This window comes from Triplophysa dalaica, chromosome 5 (genome assembly GCF_015846415.1).
Source record: "Triplophysa dalaica isolate WHDGS20190420 chromosome 5, ASM1584641v1, whole genome shotgun sequence".
NCBI classification, from domain to species: domain Eukaryota; kingdom Metazoa; phylum Chordata; class Actinopteri; order Cypriniformes; family Nemacheilidae; genus Triplophysa; species Triplophysa dalaica.
The window spans coordinates 6,707,182-6,730,954 of record NC_079546.1 but is presented as its reverse complement, the minus strand read 5'-3'; the positions used below and the strand labels follow the sequence as shown (position 1 = coordinate 6,730,954).

Below are 23,773 nucleotides of genomic sequence, written 5' to 3'. Positions count from 1 at the left end.
ATCATGATATGAGTGTTTTTAAATGTCATTTGAGGATAGATCTTGAAGTATTTAATCCAAATGAATAAAATACACACAAAGACACCAACCAAAACACATCAACAATAAATATTATGTTAGGCTACAAGTTTGATTATTCTGGAACTTAAAAACTTTTATTTTGAAATGCGTAAACCACGTCTAATTATGCCTTATTATTTTCATAGCTTGTGTTTTTTTTGTGGCCATCTTGAACGTTTTCATCGGCGTTTCTGCCTTCACATCAATTTCAGAGGCGACCCGGTCGGATACATCTGTTCAATTTAAACAGCTGTTTTTGGGGATAATGGGCTGAGTTATGCGCTGTTTTACGACTCTGTCAGTGGAAGGAAGCCCTGTTGATTCTGAGTGCTTATAGTGGATGCAGCGCGTGGTTTTTGGAGAGATGTCTGCCGCAGAAGCAGCGCACAGCCCGGACAGACTCAATCAGTTTGAGAGGCTGACTGGAAGGCCCCCGCTAAGAGCTGCAGGTCAGTGGAGACAAGGCAAAACACCCAAATTTTAAAATGAATATAAGAGTACTTATTGATATGCTTTTTTAATCTAATTGATTTATGTAGTGATATGTCGCATGGTTACATCGTTATTCCCATCTCTCGCGCTGTTAGCATTTAGCGTTAGCCGTGTAGCAAAGTTGCTAGTAGTTTGTTTTGCTAAGAAACTTTATAAGTTTACGTATATTTGGTCCTTTTTCTGTCATATTGTCTAAGTGTTAGTGTTGTATCTAGTTGTCACTTGATGATGATGACTGTTGCTTTCTATTCAGGCATTAAACCTTGTTACTGTAACGTTACCGATCTGGATAACTCAAAAGGGATGTCACCATTTCAGCTGTCAAACTTAATTTACTGTATATTAAATCATATTTATCAATATGTTATTCATTTTTGTGTTTAATGTTTGCCTTATTGTTATTTGTATGACTAAATATGAATAGTTTATTTCCAAAAAGAGAAAACGTGTTCGTTAGCTGTATTTTTTGAGTTATTATAACTTAAATCAAAACAGTCCGGACAAATGCATACCATCGTTAAAATGTATGTGACAAGAAAATTCCTTTATAGTTTATAGTTCAGAAATATATTTTACTTGCCAAGTTTGATTGACTTTATGGGTCACAACATGGGCAAAAATGGGCCTGTGAAAAATCTTTAAACTGATGTACATCTGTCGCATTTATGCTCACCACCAGCTCTAGATAAATGTATTGTCCTATATATATATGTTATATGATCTACTGGGTGTCGTGCACACGCATAATGTGCATTTCTCATACCAACTTCTAAATGCCACATCCTTGGCTAACTACTACTATTTAACCTGTTCTATATAGGAGGAGGCAACTTTTTTTATCCATTGTAAACCGTTTCAACAGATGTTTTGCATAATCTAAGTGGCTCAAGTGCAACCATGTGACTTGTCTATCATTTGGCACAGTGGTCAAATCTGATGTTATTATGGCATTAGATTGTTTGTTATTGTTTATTATGTGAAACAGCTTTTAATAGCATTGATACATAACAAAATCATCTTGCAACTGTGTTGCAATTTTGCGTCTGTCGTCTTCGGTCAGGATTGTCTTTGCTCCTCTGTTTGGTTTCGTATCAAATAAATGTTTGTTTTCATTTGATTGTATGGAAATGCCCCAAATCACAAGTGGTCATCTAGAATGTTGTTTGTGAATGAGTGTTATTGCCAAAAGCTATTTATACCGTTTCATTTTGAGATAATCCATGTTGATTTGGTGCAGATTATGCTTTTTTTTTACCTCGCCCACTTTCATTGATTTGCACCCCCTTTCATTGTTATTTTTAAAGGAATTTTTTCCGAGGCGGTTTGTTGAAAACTGTGGGCTATGTCGCAATGGATTTAGCTATTAGAGCTACGGAGGCTCCGTACATTACCTTTCATTTTTTCCAAAAATCCGTTTGCCCCTTTGAAAAGCCAGTCATGGGCAAAATGTTTGTCCAGTATGTGTCTTGTTTATTTCTTTTATTTTGCCATTGTCCTTTTGTTATTGTTATTTTTGTTTGTCTCACTGCGGTAATTGTGGTAACAGGCTCTAAGAAGAGAGTTTGCTGGCTACAAGCTCGAAGAATCCTGAGCCAACCCTGCCCCAGTCTACGGATCCCTAACAGGTTTTTAAGAGAAGGTGGGTAATAGGCTTTAACTGAACCTTAAAAACAAAAGAACCCACAAATCCAGAACCCAAATATGTGGGGGCAAATTTGACCTTGCACGCCTCCCCCATGCTGCTGTTCCACCACCCTCTCTTCAAAACTCCTTTTCTTCACTGTGGTGCGAAATCACCACTCTTTCTCCCGGGCTCTTTCTGCTAAGCTTTCGTTGTGGCAAAGCTGGGGCAGGATGGCCAACGTGTTCATCCGGTTGTGAGTGAAGAATGTCTTTCGGTTGCTTTTATTTCATTTATTTGTGTCTCAGTTTTATTTTCTGTTCCCTCCCGTCCCTGTTAGATCCCCCTGCAATGTTTCGACTCGGGTGTAGAACCGGGTTTCAAATCAAATTCTGTGGCAGAATATTTGCAAAGGGTGAGGCTGTTTGCTCTCACGTGCCGTGAGAATATGTTGAGTTGCTGGTCAGGATTGGTCGCATGAAAAGACTGACCGGTTCGGGGTGTTTTCTAGGCAAAGCTGGAGAGATTTTTATCACCACAAAGTGAAACATTTGTTAGGAACCAAAGTCTTCTGCTGTCTTGTGTAGTTTCAACATGAGCTAATAATGTAGTGTGTATTTATTTTACAGGTGAGTGATGAAGAACCAATTCAAAAGTGCCTTTATAGAACCGTCCTGTGAATGCATAAATGTTATAAATTGTTCCAGCATCAGTTGGATTAAATCCAATTTTAAAACTCATTTATTCCCCTCTACCTTTCAAAAGATTAGCTTGTCCAGTAAGGATTTCCCCTCCTTACCACTGACTGAGGTTTCCAGCTGTATGTTGTCTCATCATCAATAGGCTGCTGTCTGTCTCTGTAGGTCACAGAGCCCCCCCGGCCCGGAGCGGACATCGCTGCGTAGCTGACAACACCAACCTTTATGTGTTTGGAGGCTACAACCCTGACTACGACGAATCGGGAGGTTCAGAAAATGAAGATTACCCGCTGTTCAGAGAGCTGTGGAGGTTCCACTTTGCCACTGGGACGTGGCAACAGATTCGCACAGAGGGGTTCATGCCCACTGAACTGGCCTCCATGTCAGGTAAATGTCAGAATGCGAGTGTGCATATGTATCATCTTTTTGATGATGGAAGGATTTTAAAGCCACACAGCTGTTTCCAGAAAGAAAAGTTCTCGTAACCATCTTCTGTATATGTCACACAGCTGTTTTGCATGGAAACAACCTGCTCGTGTTTGGTGGGACGGGAATCCCGTTCGGTGAAAACAACGGAAACGATGTTCATGTATGCAACGTTAAATACAAACGATGGTCTCTACTCAACTGTAGGGGCAAGAAACCTAATCGAATATATGGACAGGTAGACTTCTTTAACATATGGAATCTTTAATTGATAATAATATCAAACATACTAACATATTCCTGTTTTTGTGATCTTCAGGCCATGGCCATCATCAATGGCTTCTTGTACGTATTTGGAGGTACAACAGGCTACATTTATAGCACCGATCTCCACAGATTGGATCTGACGACACGCGAGTGGATTCATCTAAAACCTAACAATCCTCCAGATGATCTGCCTGAGGAGCGGTGAGTGATTTATGACTAGTAACCATAAAGGTTGAATGATAGGAAAGAAGATGCATAGCCACTAAACTAAATATCTGTCCATAGGAAAACAGAATTGGGTTTTGCGCTTTTATTTATTTGATTATGTAGCTGTTACTTGACGAAATCAATGCGACGTGAAATATATTTTGGGTTTTTTTTGCACTCCTGCACCTTTTGGCTGATGTGGTAAATATATGCTGAATGTGTTTCTTATAGATATAGACATGAAATAGCTCATGATGGGCAGAGGATTTATATTCTTGGTGGTGGAACGTCCTGGACTTCATACCCTTTAGACAAGGTACAAATCATCCATATGTTACCAATTTACGCAGTGTTTACTTAAGTACACAGTTAACATCCTCGTGGTAATGTAGGCAGGTGGGACTGATTTTGTTGGTTCATGTTGTTCTTTCTCTTGTCATCACTCCATTTCAATTGCTCAGATACACGCGTATAACCTCGAAACAAATTCGTGGGAGGAAATCACGACGAAACCTCATGATAGAATAGGTAACAAAATGATTCACTTTTTTAATTATTGTCTAACGAATTGAAAACGTGCTTTGCACTAAGCTGTGATTTTGTGCGGTTTTCTTTCAGGATACCCTGCCCCTCGGCGATGTCATAGTTGTGTGCAGATTAAACATGGTAAGTAGTTTTTGTTGAATTGGATGCTCACGTGTACAATCCAGTTTTTGTGATCGCAGCGTATTGTTTCTTTGCTACAGATGTATTTATATGTGGAGGTTATAATGGTGAACTAATACTGGATGACCTGTGGAAGATCAACCTGCAGACGTTCCAGTGGAGTAAACTACCTGCAGTGATGCCTGAACCTGCATACTTCCACTGTGCTGCTGTTACCCCGGTGAGTTCACACGGCAACCAACCCAATTTGGGTTTTCATTTCAATTTTAAAACCGTTCCTTTATTATCTCAGGCTGGCTGCATGTACATTCACGGCGGGGTGGTGAACATCCACGAGAATAAACGGACTGGTTCCTTGTTTAAGATCTGGTTGGTGGTGCCTAGCCTGCTGGAGCTGTGTTGGGAGCGTCTACTCAAAGCCTTCCCACACCTGGCCCAACTTACCCCAATACAGCTGCTAAATTTGGGCCTTACCCAGGAACTCATTGAACGCTTGAAATGAAGAAGAGAGGATGCGAGAGACTGATTGTGTACGTACCGTTCGTGTACTTTTTTATTATTTTCAAGCTGATCACAGGAAGGACGACGACGCTTGAGCCAACGCATGGACATAGAGAACACAACCCCATCGTACTTCTGCAGGTGTCCTAAAACAGCCCGCCTTAAAACCAAAAACTATAGGATGCCTTTTGAGTTGTTTTGTTTGTTTTGCGTATGCACCTTTTAATTATTTGAAAAACAATCCAAAACATAAATATATCCAGTAGAGAGGAGGTTCTTCTCAAACACTATTGGTCAGTGACCTGAATTTGTTTTGTCTTGAGATTGTAATATTGTTATTTATTGGCCTTCGGTAGTTGTCGTGTTGTTTTTACTGATGTATCTTAATTCTGTTTCTTTCCTCTTCTGTCAAGGAATTATTTAAGTTTTATCAATCTCCACACTTATTTAATTGGCAGTGATGTAAGTTGGGGTTATTGAGGTTCAATTTCTTGTTAACTCTACAGTTCACTACTGACCGGACTTATGCAGAACTGTCGATGCCTGGGATCGGGTTTAAGGTTTTTACTTGTTGTAAATCAGTGCTGAGTAAGTGTTAAAGACTTGCGACAACCTGTTGATAACGAATGTTGGGTGCGAATGTTGAATTGTGTCTCAGTTCTTCCTCAGATGCCACAGTTCAGATTTGCAGAAACATCTGCGTGTTAGGCACAACCACAGACCAAGTAATGTTTAAACAAAGCTGTACAAAGTCATAGCAAACTGTTTCCATGTTCTTGTCACCCAAGTTTTGTAAACCAATCCCTACATCACTGTGAACAAGGTGCTCCTAAATTTTCTTTTAATGCTTTTACTGAAATAAAATCTAATGTTTATTTTTCTGTAAACCAATCATCCATCTTCTAAATATTTAATTATATTTGACATTCAAGCCAATGGCATGCAGAGACTCATTTTAATTGATCTAGTGCCTTTCCAAGAAAGACCTGATAATGTGCTAAATTTAACACCAAGCCTTGCTAATCGCACTTTATTTTAATTAAAATTCTACTTCTGGACACGCTGAATTTACAGAAACGTTGAAAAAGAAATGTGCGCACATCATTTATAGCTTTCTAGCACTTGATAAATATATTCGAAATATTAAACAATCAACAAAGAATTGTTCTAAATACCATGCCTGGTCAGCACAATGCTAATAATACTGCAAATCTTTTGGGCCTATTTATATCTGTACAGTTTAAAGGAAAAACATCATTTAGCAATAATGTAGCCGAGCATCTTTTTACTATGCTGACCTGTCAAAGCTCTGAATTTTAAAAAAAAATCGCCGGTTTAAAGGCCGAATAAAGCATCATGAATTCAGAGGTAACGCATATTGCTATGTTGAATGACCTAATCCATTATACACTTCAATCAACTGAAATATTCACATTTTGTAGCGTTTAACTATTGTTGGACACCAGCAAATGATTAAGTTCATTGCTATTTCACACCCTACAAGACAGATACTGATAGACAGCTCCGTTTGTCTTTCCAAGGTAGTCTTGCATTAGAGCAAGGTCACATCCATGCCCATAATACTACTCGCTGCCATTTTGTGCATGTCTGGATCACTGTTTGCATGGGTCATGACTAAAGGTGCTTGTTATACAGGCAATGTGCAGACCATGGCAACATTTTCAGAATCGTTTTATCCATACAGTGGTATATTTCACATGGAGTCATACTATATTTCTTCATGTTTTTGGATGGGGGGTCTCCCTGGACTTTAGTTGCCAAGCCATGCAGCAAATGTTCAAGGTATTCGGCAGGTTCCTACAACTTGTGTTCCAGTTTTGTGTTTATTGTTGGAAAGATTAATAAACTTGTTCAAACTGGTGGTTGTGTCTTTGGGGTTATCAAATATGATTGCACACACAATGTCAAGAAAGGTTAATGAAAACAACACAATTTTATTAGTATACATTGCTGCATCAATTTTTTACGCAAGTAAAATATTTTTACACATATTTTTGGAGAACTTTTTAGCGCTTAAATGTCAGCCTGGTTACACTGGGGCTCTGACATTTAATTTGCTGGAAAAACAAGGTTATAAGACAAACATACGAACTACAGATATTTCAACAATAAAACAAATATTTCTTAGCAGCCGAGGGGAGCAGGTGCAAAAAAGTACAAGGCCAGGAGAATGAGATAAACAACTACCAGAGCTGTGCCTATACAGGAACAAAAAACAGTTTAGGGAAAGATAACACAAATGACGGTATATCATTTTATGTCATGTAAAAATATCTCAAGCATACACCGTACTGAAAAATACAATCAATAAACCAAGCACAATTAACAAAACTGGTATACATTCATTTGAAAGTTGACCCGAAACAGTTGATGAGGGTTAAATGAGGGCTGTCACAATATTAGATTTTTAATACACAATTATCGTGGCCAACAGAATACACGGAAAAGATCACAATATCATGATAAAACAAATAAATTATACTGTTGGTAAAATTCATAGTGTATTTTGTGTTTAGTAACATTTGGTCAACAAATAACCCTCAAAACGCGATTGTAATGAGGAACAGAGACGGTTTGTAACCACTGTGATTGTTAAATCAAATTTTGTAATTGGTGCTGAAATTGTGATTATAAAAAAAAATCGGAGTTATACCAACATATTGTGACATCCCTGATAGCTATATGATATATACACTAATAACACCTACCCTGGAAGTAGTCCGACTTTCCATCCATAAATATGTAGTTGACCAGGATAACACTGAAGATGCTCGCCCACAGGTGTAAATCACTGAATAAAAGAACAAATCCAACATCCTGCCAAAAAAAAAAACCTGATATAATGCATACCACGCTGCAAATGTATAAGACAGCCAGCCTTTTAGATTCACTTACATAAAATGCATTGAACAAGATCAATAATGGTATTTGCAGCATGCACACTTGCACTGCGATACAGCTTCCCACTTCCAAACTAGATGACAAAAAATAATTAGATTACAGACACATCCATATTGCATTTAAAAAAAGCTATTTATTTTAACACTAAATAGTTTCAACCTGAGACTGATGTTGTTCTGAAGAGCAAATTGGATCCCGTTGACAATCTCAGGGAGCTCAGGAACCATGGCTAACACAGTAACTCCAATGAAATACTGCAACAACATAGCACAACACAGTAAGACTGTACCTTTAAAGTGTTATACATAGATCAAATTGTGCACAAACGTAATACAGGGTTTAGATTAGTACATGTGTGCACATAATACGAGTATGTACCTGTGAGACACTGGAGTTAGAAATGATGGGTCTGATGTTCTCAGTGCAGAGATCCGCGCAAGCTGCCATCAAGAGGGTAGCCAGTATGAGAACCACCAGAGCTCTCAGTCTAGACCAATGGACCACTGCACCATGGTCACTTAAAACTTTGACACAGAGATAAAGAATTAGAAATAAAATCCCGAAGCATAAAGCATGAACGTGTGACACAGTCCTCCACCACCCTGGCAAACACACACCGTGACCGTCGCTGATGTGGATGTCATAGATGTGCGAATGGGTTTTCAAGGTGAAGATGAGACCGATGAGATACGCCGCAGGTAACAGGACAGATATGGTGTACACTAACGGCCTGAAAACACACAAATTTTGGGTGAAATGAAGCAAACGATAAACTTTTAAACCTGTTTTTAGTATGGGTGTCAACACTTACTCAATATGGCTCAAAAATAGAGGTCGATTGTTTTCGCTCTGTAGGACAAGTTGTGGGAAAGTACAATTATATTGATGATTTGCATCCTACCCTTGAGCCTTAAAACTTATCAACATTTCAACATACCAGGTCATAGTGGCAATTGTTGCATATGAAGGGATTTGAGGAGTTATTAGGAGAGTTGTTGCAGCCTTCACATATAAAGTTTCCATAAGCTTTTGAAAACAGCGTGGGGGCAAAAACACCTGTGATCGGACATAGAGATCAAACACAATCCCAACTCAACCTCTTCAAATGACTAGAAAGGGAAACATATGCATTTACTTGAATTATTTCAGATGTTTGTATTAATTCTTACCTCCCACAGATATGAAGAGCAAGGCAGAGCTGACACCAGCCGACCGGCTGTTGAACCTCTGCTCTCTATGCTTACAGCCACCAACGATCATACAGATCCCCTATAGAACGCTCACCAAGCATGGGCAAAACAAACAGAGAGAACAGTACAAAAATCAGCCTACATTTGTAACATCCAATGTGTGTGGCTTTACCACATATGCCAAGTTTAGCATACAAACTTTTGTTCTCACAGGTATGAAAAGGATGCAGCCCAGCAGCGTGCCGGTGAGAGCGGATTTCACAATCTCTGCATAACATCTGCTGCCTGCACGGTGGCCCTGAAGCAGAGCTGTGATGTAGAAGGCCATTTCTGTGATGGAGCCGAACGTGGCGTTCACAACTGCTCCCACTGCGAAGTTACTCTGTGCTGAAATACTACAGATGAATTCATTACCATTAGAACAGTGTTTTCATGGCAAGGCATTCTTTAATATTGATTACAAAAGACAAAATGACCTACGAAAATGACAGTATTATCTACAAAAAGAGATGTGTTTGCCTGTCAAGGCCAAATGTAAAAAAATTCAATTAAAAATGTTATTCCCTGATATATGTAGTTTCTGTTTTTTTATGAAATAAATACCTTTCGAAGTTGTATTTTCTAGAATTTTTGCACTGTAAAAAAATATTTGTTGCTTTTTGTTAGCTCAACTTAAAAAAACATGTTACCTAAAAATGTAGAGTTCATTCAACTTAAAAATATTAGTTAACTCAATTAATTTGATGCAAACTTGTTATAATCGCTATTAAAAGAAAACTTATTTTTATTTGTTGAACCAAAAACAAATATCACAGTGTGGGAACATCGAGAAACCCTGTTTGACCATTGTACATTCCTTATAAACATGGATTTCCACAGAATTTTTACCTTGCTATTCCCATTCCAATGAAGTACGACAGCGGGATAATAGAGCTCACAGATGTGGCAAACTTTGCTTCAGAGCTCACATAATAATGCTCTCTGTCCACATATCCGATCACCAGAGTGATGATAACCAAGGGCAGCAGGTCTGAATGAAAGCTTTTAAAGAGTTTAACAGATCCTAGCAGAACACTCATGCTTACAGATCCACAAAATCAGTTATTAGATTACAATGGGTTTAAAACAGGAGCAGTTTTAAAGGATACTGACAGCAAACACATTGATTCCGTCCACAGTGTATTTGTAGTAATACCAGTTGAAAGCATGATAACAGCACAGCAGAACTTTGGTCTCACAGCCGTGTGGCTAAAAACAAGCAGTAGATAAAACATACAGTTAAAGTCCCTGTGAACCAGAGGTTGGGATTGTTTTACTTCCGTATTTTGACACATTTCCAAGTGAAAGGAATTTATAATAATAGGCATTGTACATGTTTATTTCACTGGGACTTTAAGCTTGATAACTTCACATAATGTAAAACCAGACTGAATGTGTCAGATAACAGAAAATGAAAGATGCCATGCTTACCTTTTTCACCGTGTGAATTTTGACCTCTTCGGGTGGCATGAGCAGGATGGTGCTCAAGGTCCTGGCGTTCATCTTTGCCACAGGGATGGTAAAAACGATCATCCAGGAGATGAAGATGGCCAGGCAATGAACCACAGCCAGCAGGGGGTATCCCAGCACCAACCAAACGTAAGTGCTCAGCCGACACTATGGAATTAGAAAATGTTTAGACAAATCAGTGTCAGGGGCCATACCTGAGATCATTTAAAGTCCCAGTGAAATAAAAATTTAAATGGCTATTTTTCCATGAAATATTGCAGTTAATAGTTTTCCAATATTGGTCATTCTCTTTTTAAAATTGTGTGCCCTCATAAACTTCAGTTAAAATCTGAAAATGCACTTTCGTCCTGTTATGACTATCCATCTTTAATGACACATGTTAGACGGCTTGGGTGCAGGATACGTTAACTCCTCCCATTCAACAAGCTTTCCTGTAGCTCAGTGGTAAGAGCATTGTGCTAACAACACAAGGTTGTGGGTTCGATCCCAGGGTTTTGGACGTACCCAAGTATAAATGTAAAAGCAATTTAAGTCTCTTTGGATAAAAGTCTCTGCCAAATGCGTCAACTATCAGTCTGCTGCCAGTTTTATGAAAAAGAGCAACATCTGTTATTATACATCCAATCAAATCGCAGAGAAAGACGAAAGCCACGCCCAGTATTTTTTCTCAATCAAAACTCCATTTCACTCGGAAATGTGTCAAAACACTGACGTAAAAACTATCGCAACTTCCGGTTCACAGAAGTTCACAAGCTTATAGTCAAATGTGCTCCAGCCGTATACATGTAATTATAGTAACATTCGACTTCAGATCTTTCTGAATTTTTTTGGTGAACAGGATGCATATTTACGCACTTATCCAAACTTGCTCGGATAAACTTGTGATTTACAGTTTAGTTGTTACAAGAGAAGTTCCCAGTTAAAGAAAGTTCACACCTAGAATTCCGAAGTGTCTTTAAACATCTGAATGTAAATGTCAGTCTTACCCAGTAACGTCTCTGTTTGGTGGGAGGAGCAATAACAGGCATTTCTGTGGTGACGGCAGGAGCGGAGCGCAGCAGAGGCGTAGACTCCTTCTCCTCCAAAGACTCCTTAACCTCATCCATCTCCTCCGGAATGGCCTCGCAATGCGGAAATTTCATACAACATTTCCTCACCGAGCTGTTGCTCTGAAAGAGGTGTTTGAGACCATTAAAGGAGAGATGTCAAGTTTATGTTTAAGCTTCTGTGAAATTGGATTCATGGCTGCTGATATCAGTTATCACAACATGAATGGCGTAGGCTTTCTCGGATGAATCAGTCCTCAGTCACTGAAATGCTCAAATGAACTCTTCAACAGTGTGATTTCTTGCATTACTTACTTTTTTCAATGCTTTTCCAAAGGGCCATAAAAAATAACCAGACAGCTGCAAACATAGTTTTCCTATCACAAAGCAAGACAGAAAAGATTCTGGAAATGCTACACCATCATAGTAAAAATTGAAATGAGCTTATAATGAAAACAATGGCAAAAAATGTAAATATATCAAACATACCATATGGGAATCCAGCAATGGAGCAGAACATTAACAGACCAACCAAGAAGTATAATAAAGAGATCCACCAGCCAAACAGTAATACATACACTAAATTCCCAATAGTGATCAGTGAACCTGAGCAAGAGGAAAAACATACTGCATATGAGAAGTACACAGAATACAGTACTTCTTATAAACAGACTAAATTGACTCCAAAATGTATTTGTTTGTTCATTTTACAATCATAAAATCTCCAACCTAATTATTTCTTGGTTTTCAAATTTGTTTTACATTCAAACACCATGTGCGACTTAAATGTCAAAATACGTCCGGATTGATCGTATCTTATTTTCTGCTTGGTTTGTTTCTCACCTGAATGATGTTTGATATAGTTGAGTTCAGAATAAAGCTCCTTAACTACATCTGATCTGTCCTCGATGGGCCGCTCGGTCACGTGACTTTTCCATTTCCTGAAACCAAACTATCATGCAAACAACCAAATGATTTATTTTCCAACTAGTCCAAGAAATTTTCAAAACATTACAGCAACCCAGACTGTTAATGCAGGGTGGAATATTTAAGGAGCAGTCCCATTTACACACTTTGTAGTTGTTGGCGAGTTTATGCGCCTCCACCTCGTTTTCCGCTCGGATGGTGGTCCTGATACTCGTCTCCTGCCAAACGTCATCCGTGCACCGTGAATGCAGGGAATGCCCTGGAAAAAAAGATTATTAGTCAAGTTAATAGATATAGGCCCGGTTTCACAGACACGGCTAAACTTAAGCCAGGACTATCCCTTAGTTGAATTAAGATATGCATGTGGCTTTTATAAAAATGCCTTAGAAGAATACATTAAGGATGTGCATCTTGAGACAAAACAATGGCACTGATATATTTTAAGATATTTCTGGGCAAGTTATATTCAACTAAGACATGTCACACATTTATTTTAGTCTGGGACTAGCTTTAAGCCTTGTCTGTGAAACCGGGCCATAATATATTAAAAGACATTTAAATAATAAAATCAAGGCAAACATTTTGAGTTTTATGCACCATTCCCGTAACAAGTTACAAATATTTAAAAAAAACATTCATTCAACCCAGCTACATAAGACTGTTTATAGTTTAAAAAAAAAACTATTTCGCAATTGGTTAATTTCTGATGTTTTACATCATCAGTGAAGAGGCAATGATAACCACTCACTGTGGGCAGAGACGCATTTCGGGGTGTAATGTCCTAAATACTGTGAGGTACAGGGAGAGGGGGTGTCAGGAATCTCATGGTAAGCACCAGCCACACACAGTCGGTCACACTGGGAGCTATAGCGGCGACCTCTCGGCTCATGGTCCCAGATGGGCTCTAAAGGTCATGCAGAAAAAAAAACATATCATTGGATTTCAAGGTTTCTCATGGTCATCTGAAGACTTTGGTAGTCCCCAACCAGCCAGCGGAACTAACATAAGACTGCTGAGCGTCACATGAAAACTCCGTGTCTGATCACATTCTTAATGCATATCAATTGCATACAACTTTTTAAAGATAGAAAAAACAGAGGTTATATATGAATCATGTACAACATTTCGACACAATAAGCCTTATCAAAGTAAAAATTGTATAACGTTTCTTTGCTAAAAATAAAACAAATTCTAATTTATAATAAATAATAAATAAAACACAACAGATGATGAATCACATTTCAACACAACAAACACAATGTATATAGGATCTGTCCTGCAAATGTGAGATGGAAATCATTTCATATTAAAATAAATGGAATGAAATTAATTGAAAGATCAAGTCTCATTGTGACCCATTGTTATACCACAACCCAAAGCAGCATGAAAAGATTTCCAAAAAATATTATTATGGCGATGAAATAATTTCTTTATATTTTGCAAAATGTTTTTATTATTATGCTTATATTTTGTGAGGAGTGGCCACTGTAGAGACACATCAGATCAGAGAGAGCTAAAAACAAATGTGAATATGTCTGAATAAACAAATAAACAAAAATGCTAACATGTCTTTTATCTTTACTTTGCAAAAAAAGGTTGTTTTGGTAGGGAAAGTTAATCAAAGAATGAAAATTCTGTCCTCATTTACAGGTTTGGAACAACCTGAGGATATGAGTGTTTTCATTTTGGGATAAACTATCCCTTTAAGTAACGTGAACAGGTGAAATAAATCAGTACAGGTGTACCACATGACCTACAAAAAGTTCAGGAACAAACATCTCCAAAGTTACTAATTATGATTTTCTCTTTTTTCAACGAACAATACAATTACTGACTAATATTACGTTTTGCATCAAGTAAATTATACTTTATATAGATTAGGATGGTGCCAAAACAAACAATAAAAAAACAATCGCACAAAACTCATTGTCAATGAACGGACAATGTGAGTCAAGGTGTGATATAAATGTAAAACTCACCTGAACACTCCGTGGACCGTCGCCTCCGACTATCTACATCAGCGGACATCGTGTGTTTGGTGTGAGCCATGATGCCAACTGCAGACGCGCACTGCACTGCACTGCCATGCGTTCATCTCCGCTGCCTGTGCGCGCCCCCGATGCCGAGAACGCGCTGCGCTGTAGCTGGCAACTGTAGTGCCATTGTTCGATTTTTCCTTCCGCTACTGTTAGTATCGCTCATAATGGAGAGCAGAATTTATATAAATAAACAATAATAGGATTTAAGATAATATTTCCAGTATTTTTATTTAATTCACTTAAACTATAAACTATCGGTTCATATTTTTGGGCAAAACTATATATCGCAAAAAAACAGTACAGACACAATATGGTTTCCATGAAGGACAATACAAAATAACCATTAAACCCACTGGACTATCTGTGATCACTGGTTTAGGAATAAACAATGAAGACACAATGCAAAGATGTGTTTATTGTATAAACTAAGTACAAAATATGACACTCTTTCAAAACCATGACAGCTATGAATTGATTTAAGGGCCAAGACTCGGCTTTTTACATTTAGATCTGAATACATTTGTGAAAACCGGCATCATCTTAAGCAGCATGGAGCACAGATGTACCATGTTTCTCTACACATAAAAATATATACTCTTGGTGACATGAAATTAAATTCATTCCTTTTTAGGTGGCAAAGCCTTTTGGAAACTGCATGGAAATAACTCTGCAATGTTTTATCTTTTTACTCAGTTTTAATACAATTTTTAATTAAAGGTGTGTCAAAACTACAATATTTACATTGGAATGAGACTCTCTCTCTCACACACACACACACACACACACACGCGCACACACACACACACACGTACAGACATATTTTTATGAGGAAACAAAAGCATCAGCAATGAGGGAAAACATCAACAGTCAAACAGCACAAACACTTTCTTTAAACTTCAATTAGTCAATAACACGCTGCACCGCTGCATTTTTTGTCAATACTGCCACTTATATTAACAAAAAGCTTACCAAAACTAAGACGGCATAAATGATAAAAGTGTTAATGAGCTTAACACCTACACTCAAATGCACAAAAAATCTGAATGTGAAACTTGTCAAAATCAGCCCATTGGTTGTGAAAAACAAATATATGTTATGTAAAATATGTACAATATGAAATAACATAAAACAGGTGGAAAAAACAAAGTACAAAAATAATATTTTTAATATCGATGTACAGTAATAAATGTAAATGGAATCTGACGTAACCATTGACATTTTCAGCTACCATACAATCAACTCATATATTTTTTATGAAAAAAACAATGCCCTTTATATTGTCTTCTTTGAATGAAAGAAGGAAAGGCGGACTAGTTTGTATTGCACCAGGCAATTTCTTTTAAGTAAAAATAATAGCTTTGAATAAACTCTTTTATCCCTAATGAAATTTGTCAGTTCCCTTACTTCAGCTCTAGAAAACTGTGGCAACATTTAAAACGGTCATGAACAGTTTCTGTTTTGTTTAGGTGGGTGGTTCGTCCATCTGCAATACGTTTGAGAAAAAGTCATGGTCCGTCCAGAGCCGTTGTAAAACAGAGTTACGACACTCGCATTGACGTCCGTTGGAAGAATGGAATGCAGAAGTAACTCGTGTCTTCTTGTTTTACATCTTGTTTTAATAATCATATTATCCAGTACGTCACACATTTATTAAGCTTCACTAAAAACAGCACAGTGTTCACAGATACTGTAGTCACACGCTGCGTGTGCACATTCACAGTCCGCTTAGCAATTTGGTCAATTGCAAAGAGCATCTCAACTTAATCCAAAACATAAGCATCCCACATAAGATTGCTTTTGGTGGGCTACTTTTCCATACATTGTGCCTCTTGCTTGTATGCTGCACAGTTCACCGAACACCCGTGATGTGTTGTGTTGCTACTTGAATGATTCCATTTAAAGACAGTTTCCTTAAAGAGATAGTTTACTCAAAATATCATCATCATTCAAATAAAATTTATTCTTACGTCGTTTATTAACCTTATATTGCTGGAAACATGTGTTCTATGAAACACAAAAGAAGATATTTTGAGAAATGTCTCAATGGTTTTGTGTCCTTACAATGGATGTCAATTGGGTTCAGTGTTAACATTGTTCTTAAACATATGTTACTTTTAAATCATGCACAAGTTATAGTCAAAGGTTGACATGATAATGAGTGAATGATGACAGGATTTGATGAGAAAATCTTTCCCGTTCTCTATTAATAATATCAACAATAATTGTCCTGGTAACCTGTAAGAGGGAGCAAGTACAAAATAAGACTATATAGGATGCAAAATATCGCCTGCTTATCGTTATCATAAAATCCTAGAAAATATCTAGAAACACTTTTTTTGCCAATATCGCACCCCCCAAGTCAACGTAGTATTCAGTGTACACAATGTGCTAATATATTAGGTTAAATTCATGCATATTTTCATGCCGCTTAAACCCATTCTAGAAGGTTGAGAGCACAGATGTTTTGAACTATTGAGTGCTCCATGAACCACGTGACGACGCAGCGGCGAGATCAAAGTGTGTCGCCACTCTGTTTTCAACGGCTCTGGGTCTGTCAGGTCAGCATAGGATGCATCACCTTTGTGTTCTTCTCCACACGAAGCACCAAACAGCAATGATGGCTCAACCAATGACTGGAGATTGCCCGCAGAATTCACACACTTTCCCTTTAAACCAAGATTAGGAATTGTGTGGCATTCTTTCATGAAGCACCATGACATACCTGTTAATGATGTCATAATACTCCTAATGGCACTCTGGAACAGCGTCGAAACACATATCAATGTGCTCAATGTATAAATGTCTGCATTTTAATCATCTCACTTCAGACCAAATCATTGGGCTGCATGACATCTCTAGGGGATCCAGCATAGATATAACCTATCATCTGCTCTATGTTTTTGTCTGTGAGCAAAAATGAGCGCCAACTCCAAGTACTTTAAAAATCTGAGTCTGCATCCATTAGCTCGGCCTCTATAAGATTGGTTCTGGAGTGTATTGGAATACCCCTCCTGCCATCTCCTCGTGGCACAACATTAGTCCTGCCAGCATCCATTACAGAAGGCTCATGCCCATGGTGACGGAAAACCCCTTTAGGTTGCCACGACGACTGCTGAAAGCGACCCGAGTCATCCTGCATGCCGTTCCTAAGGGTCAGGGGATTGGCAATGGGAAGGCTGGAGGGTTTGTTGCACAGGTTGGAGGGATGGTATCCCAGTCCACCGTACCTCTCCTGGTACGGAAGAGGACATGAAGCACGGAATTCAGGGAAGGCCCCTGGAAGCACATCTTGCTCTTCTTGCTGTTGTCTCTGCTGCTGCTCCCACAGGTTAGCCACCAGACTCCGGTGACCTGGCAGCTTCGGAAGACGCGGCACAGCGCTGGAGCCAAACTCCCGTCTATGGGAGTTGGGATTTCTTTCGTTCGCTACGGTATCTGTTGGCTGCATTTCCTTTCTACGCTTTTTCTTTTTCTTCTTTCTTTTAATCATTTCGGGAGATATTTCAGCTTCGACCATCCACAGCTTGTTTCTCTCATCTGGGGGTGGAACTGTACAGAAATGCGTTTTATTAATATGTGATATTTTCATGGACTTACAATATATTATTTAATATAGTGCATTACATTTTCCACTGTTTTGCCAAATATTTGGGTTTTATAAGGGAATCTATGGCAATGGCAATAATATCGAAATGCTATCCCGACATAAAAGTAAATTGTTTTTTAACTCGCTTTCAGCTACCCAAAAGAGTGTAAATGTGTGTGGAGTGCTAACCAGGGGTTCCGGTGGGCGTCACTGAGATGTCCTGCGGTAAGATTGCACCTCTTCTAGCCACCATCTTTGTTACATGTTGGGCCCATGCAGAAGACATTTCGATCGACGGCTCATTGAGGTCAAAGTTGATTCCGGCTGTTCGAAAGGGTTTAATAGTCAATAAATATAATCTCATAATCTCTTTAATTTCATTTTACTCAATAAAATATTTTACTGCCAGGCTTTACTAAAAACAATAAAAAAAACATTTTGTGAATTTGCTAATTTCCATGAATTCTCCAGGCCTGGAATTTGTGAAATTATGAGAAATTTCCAAATTGAACCCTTAGATGAGTAGATGCTCACCCACAGGTCCCTCATGAGAGACAGTGTGAATGCTAAAGGACAGCTCTTTCTCTGGATCCTTCTGCAGCTCTTTCCGCTTCGAGAACGCCTTGGCAATCATCTTACTCTTCTTGATGCGTTTGGGCTCGTCATCACTTCGTCCAATGATTCTTGGATTGAAGTAAAGCACTTGATGTTATGCTCAATTTATAATCACTCACTTAAAATTACAATTACATCAGAAATACTTCTGTTGCTTATACCTGCACCATGTGCGTTTCCAGATAAGGATGGTCGCTTTGGTCCAAACCCATGTGCTCATGACGATGCCTGTGCCGAACATGGAGAAGAGGTTGATCTTTTCTACAAGCAGACTGGGCCTGTTCTTGATGGCACACTCTGGGATCGGCTTTTTGGTCTGGTGAGCTATAGTGACATTAGCTTCACACCTGGATGAAAAATGTTACATTACAATCTTTGTTGCACTTTGAAGTATGAAAACCTGAGAACAATGTAAGCTGGACAAAGACTCACAGGACATATTCCCTGAAGCTTTTTTCCCACTCAGCCTGATTGAAAAAGTCGTAGAAATGGCAGCCAAACGTGATTAAAACAAAACCGAAGGCCAAGAATCCAAATATACCTGAAAACATGATCATTTCACACTAAATCAATGAATATATATGTATAAAACTGTATATTTAGTAATGCCTATAAACATGTCTAAAGCTATTCTTGTTCTGTCCTTTCAACAAATTAACCAACAATTGATATTTAAAAAAAAATTGGGCATCCTGACCAGTGTCTCATTTTAAACTCAAAGTAAATGGGTTTTATTCTTACTATATAACTTATTAAAAAAAAAAAGGAAAAACATAACTCACCAAGCCTCAGCATGGTCTCGTTGATTTTACTAGCAGCTTTTTCACTCAGTAGCCCAGGATGGTTACTCTTAATAGAGAACAACGTCATAACCCCTGAAAAAACAGCCTCGGTTCAATCCACACTGACAAATAGATTTACGTAAATCTCTTCGTACCATTCAAATCCATCAATCTCTTACCACGTATTAGGAAATAGCCGCCAACAACGAGGACCACTCCGATGGGAGCCAAAACAAACCCAGCACGGTATCTATAGTTCTTATAGCCGACAAAGCAAATGCCACTAACCGAATCTCCATCCACCTGCAAAATATGTCACAGTCAAATTTGGAGAAAATTGCAATTTCACAAAGGAAAATAACATGGCCAAAACTGTCATACCTCTGCAATGGCCAGTATGGCTACAGTCAGTATGAAGGGAATGGACCATGTGATGAGGTGGAAATAGGACGTTTTTCCAAACAAGGGCTGATGGGTGGTACCCAGGGCTTTGAATGATGTGTGCCAGGCATAGGTGAGCATAACAAACCAAATGACCCCAGACATAAGAGAATAATACACAATGACGAATATGATCACACATGATAGCGTCTCGGTGGACCTGAAATAAAGATAAGCAATGGAAAACCTCATTAGTCATAAAAAAACTCATCAAAAATAATTGCTAAGTCATAACCAATATGAATTCCTTATTAATATTTGCATTCCTTAAATCCACATTTGAAAAATTCGCCGTTAACTGTAATCGGATCACCTCCCAGGTGGATTTTCCATTGACTTCATACTTACGATGGCTCTCCAAGCCGCATGGTGTTGTCACTTTTGCACACAATCTCTTTGCGAGCTCCATCCATAAACTGAGCGAGCCATCCAATACTTCCGATGAAAAAACAAGCATTGACGTAAAAGAGGATGACAGCAGGGTAGCGGTTGGAATTCTTCCAGTCGGCAAGAAATGTGGCCTGTGGGAAAATATGATAGGAATGAGATGCAAAATGAAAAGCCTTAAGCCTTAATCTTAAAACTACTGTGCACATCGTTGAGTTAATGAAGGTAATAAAACATAAATCATCTTAGGGTGCTTCAATGAATCTGTCAGTCAATGCATACACAAGTGTCAAAAATTGCTTACGAAATACTCAAGAGAAAATAAATTATTTCACATGTGTAGATGAATTTATATGACTTTCCATAAAATAATTTGAGAGGGCATAACTAAAAAAAATTGTCACTATAGAAATTTCTGTGATTCAAATTTTGTCAGCCCCGTTCCAAATAGACATGAATTTTCTCTGTTTGCTCATTTAATTGCGTACAGTCAGCCAATCAGATTACATCATGCCAGATAAAGGAAGTGTTTTTCCATTTTCTACGCAATATGCATCATACACTCAGAAAATGGTCCGAGGGTGGTCCGTGAACCTGGGACCATGAAGCCCCTGATTACTGTTTTCTGTTCACCTACCAGAGTAAAGAAGGTGCATAAGAGGGTGATGGAGCCAAATATAGCGATGTAGCTGTGCATGTCAGAGTGCTCCCCCTCTGTGAACAGGGGATTGTTACACTGGATCCCACAGCCTTCCACATCCTTGTACCAGCTTGCTTGGATATCAGTTTTGACCAAAGGAGCCTCACACTGTCCGGATGTATTGAACTTGATCTTATTAACCTCATTCTGAAAGTCAAAGAGTCAATGGGGTCACACGATGGATGAAACTTTATCCTTGCCCCTGCAACACTCATCTACATTTTCTTACCTGGCAACCCTTAGGAAATTTGTCCTTGAATTCACACTTGAGAAAGTTAGGCCAGCCTCGTTCCTGCTCAACAATACTGCACGGTGTGCGTGTAGCTTGGCACAGGTGTTGGCTGGGCAGTTCGACCTTTCCGTTCTCGCACTTCGGCATGTACACGGCACACAGCAAAGGCTGAATCACAGCCCAACAGCGAGGAGCGTTTCTCAGGCCTGGGCACATGAAATTTGGAGAGTTGCAGAAAGAACTGATTGCTTATGATAATACCATACCATGACAATTTTAGGTTATATGTATATTATTTAGGCTGACATTGAGACATTGGTGTAAAAAAAATATATGTAGGCTCTGTGAAATGGCCCATGGAAACAGCAATTTTAAAACATTACAGGAAAACACCTGTAAATAGAGGTGTGAAGTTAGTGGAAAGGGATGAATTGGTCATTATTGGGTACTTGTGAAAATTAAGAACAGTTTGACTTCCCATTATAAGTGATGTTAAAATCATTTGCAAAACGTTGACCAGTATATCATATAAATAATATTTTTATGCAATGCAAAACAGAAAACAAACACACAAACACAAGTCCTTGTCAGGGAATCCAATGCTAAGTATAACTACAAATATTTACGTTGGTTCCAAACGATAATAGACCAGTTGCAAATAGCCTACAATTTAGTCTTTCAATACATTTTAACTTTACATACAAACTCACCAGACCACATGGCCAATTTCTCAAAGGCTTCCTCTTGAGTTTCTGAGTCCTCAGCCAGAACCAGAGACGTGTGCGTATAAGGCAAAGGTGAACCCAGACATGTATTGTATTTTAGCACTTCGCAAGTTGTCGTTTTCTCACAGTAGTCGTTGAATATCGATTCATTTGTGTCTAAGATAACAGCCCGTGCCGTAAAGAAGCTGACTGCCCAGATCCAAAGCATCCAAAAGCCTCCAACAATGGGACATAGGCGATTGGAGGACATCTTGGAGGCGCAACAATGTAACAACGTTTCATCAAATGTTTCCCAAAAACTTTTTCCAATTGTGCGTAAAGCGCGTAAGGCGCTGAAGGATTTCAAACTAACAACAAGTCGCCAAAGCGCGGATAATTCCTAGATTATTCATCGAACCTTTCCTTTTCGTTCAAAGAAATTCCTTAGCGTCCTGTCCCAAAGTTTCCTAGGCTTTCTCTCTTTCCCGCATGATGTCGGAAAGCCATTCATCGCACAAAACCTGCGCAGCAGTTGTTTAAAACGCACTATTTACCTTTGCGTTTTTCTACTCTAAAAAGTTAGAAGAAAGTCAAGAGTGCCTTCACCATCCCCCACTTTTCTGATGGAGAGAAAAAAATCTTGCCTTGCTTGAAAAGTCTGGGACTGTAACATGATCCCGGGACTGCGCGCTCCATCCCCCTTGAGCGCACCCCTGTCCCAAAGTTTACAGCAAAAGCGAAGCGAGAGAAATGTTGTCAAAACTCATCTGTTCGTCAGACGGATCGGAAGCGACTGACCCGAAATCCAGTCGTGCTAAATGTCTTTGATTCACTCAAGAATCCGTTTTTCCCTGTCTCTGGTATGCGCATGGAGGGGGTGCACGCACACACAAATAACAAAAACTTCAGCTCCTCACCCATCCCCCGCATACTGGGGCAAAACAAACCATGCCAGCCTACAATGAAACCATACGTATTAAAGTGCTTCTCTCATTTCTGCCATGATGTCTTAATAACCATTTCGAGCAGTCTTGTGATTCAATTTTCTAAAATGAAAAACAAAAATATAAGAATTTGATTTAAACTGGATACATATTTATCAGGCATCAACAACGATAATGATACTTATATTCTAGAAACAGGGGAGTAAAAAACTTAATGTTATTTAAATTGATTGGAATTATTTGCATTATATTTATCATAACATTACAATTATATAAATACAATTGTTGCCAAAATTTCAACATTAAGGAAACGACAAAATTGTATATCCAATGATTTTATATTACAAATGCATACATTAGATACACCCCTTCATATAATGTTTGCTCAAACTGTTTCTCATAGTGTGTTTGTAGTGGTCTTATCTCATGGCTGATCAGTCTTTATTGCTCAGAAGGAAATTTGCCTGCTGTCTTCATGAACCTGTGGGATTTTATGATAGTTATTTACCATTAGACCAAGTTTCCTGCATGTCTTCTATAACTGTGGTTGATGACTGACTTCATCTCATTTAATTGTCTAACATTATTATTGTCTTTTCCTCTTATCCCCATGGGCACAGCAGATTGATCAAATTTGGCAGTTGCCATGGTAACTAAACGATTCTCCAAGGAGTGGAATAAATTTTGTGTAGTTTGGTGTGTGAGATTAAGCTTGTTGGTCTCGATGTGGTTGGTAAAGTATGTTCTGTGTTCCCAGCACAGGGCCTCCTTAAAATCCCTGTCTAACATGGCTGCTAAGGAATGAGCCAAT

General features: G+C 38.6%; 3 protein-coding genes across 4 annotated transcripts; 1 reads left to right on the top strand and 2 right to left on the bottom strand.

The window, feature by feature from the left end:
- Nucleotides 1-229: 229 nt before the first annotated feature.
- klhdc10 (kelch domain containing 10) lies at nt 230-6,786 on the top strand. 2 transcript variants are annotated; one of them, XM_056749246.1, is made up of 10 exons: nt 230-509; nt 2,099-2,191; nt 3,037-3,258; nt 3,381-3,535; nt 3,617-3,765; nt 4,003-4,087; nt 4,233-4,299; nt 4,390-4,437; nt 4,518-4,657; nt 4,730-6,786. In XM_056749246.1, exons 1-10 carry the CDS (start codon nt 401-403, stop codon nt 4,937-4,939), a joined length of 1,278 nt encoding a protein of 425 aa, XP_056605224.1. In that variant the 5' UTR covers nt 230-400; the 3' UTR covers nt 4,940-6,786. The 2 variants fall into 2 exon arrangements, with proteins under 2 accessions (XP_056605224.1, XP_056605225.1); XM_056749247.1 differs by lacking the exon at nt 2,099-2,191 and having other exon boundaries at nt 4,730-6,785.
- A 179-nt stretch (nt 6,787-6,965) lies between these two features.
- Nucleotides 6,966-14,645, bottom strand: cax1 (cation/H+ exchanger protein 1). Its single transcript, XM_056748833.1, has 20 exons — nt 14,512-14,645; nt 13,281-13,436; nt 12,679-12,791; nt 12,449-12,557; nt 12,095-12,211; nt 11,921-11,982; nt 11,546-11,728; nt 10,521-10,706; nt 10,199-10,298; nt 9,939-10,080; nt 9,262-9,445; nt 9,030-9,129; nt 8,798-8,916; nt 8,672-8,709; nt 8,478-8,590; nt 8,239-8,384; nt 8,020-8,114; nt 7,855-7,933; nt 7,668-7,776; nt 6,966-7,157 (listed from the first exon to the last, which is right to left on the bottom strand). Exons 1-20 carry the CDS (start codon nt 14,579-14,581, stop codon nt 7,084-7,086), a joined length of 2,295 nt encoding a protein of 764 aa, XP_056604811.1. The 5' UTR covers nt 14,582-14,645; the 3' UTR covers nt 6,966-7,083.
- Nucleotides 14,646-14,978: 333 nt separating this feature from the next.
- Nucleotides 14,979-22,897, bottom strand: smo (smoothened, frizzled class receptor). Its single transcript, XM_056749321.1, has 12 exons — nt 22,025-22,897; nt 21,312-21,520; nt 21,020-21,229; nt 20,344-20,516; nt 19,936-20,155; nt 19,734-19,857; nt 19,555-19,647; nt 19,205-19,313; nt 18,934-19,119; nt 18,692-18,840; nt 18,347-18,481; nt 14,979-18,120 (listed from the first exon to the last, which is right to left on the bottom strand). Exons 1-12 carry the CDS (start codon nt 22,287-22,289, stop codon nt 17,510-17,512), a joined length of 2,484 nt encoding a protein of 827 aa, XP_056605299.1. The 5' UTR covers nt 22,290-22,897; the 3' UTR covers nt 14,979-17,509.
- Between the last annotated feature and the right edge of the window lie 876 nt (nt 22,898-23,773).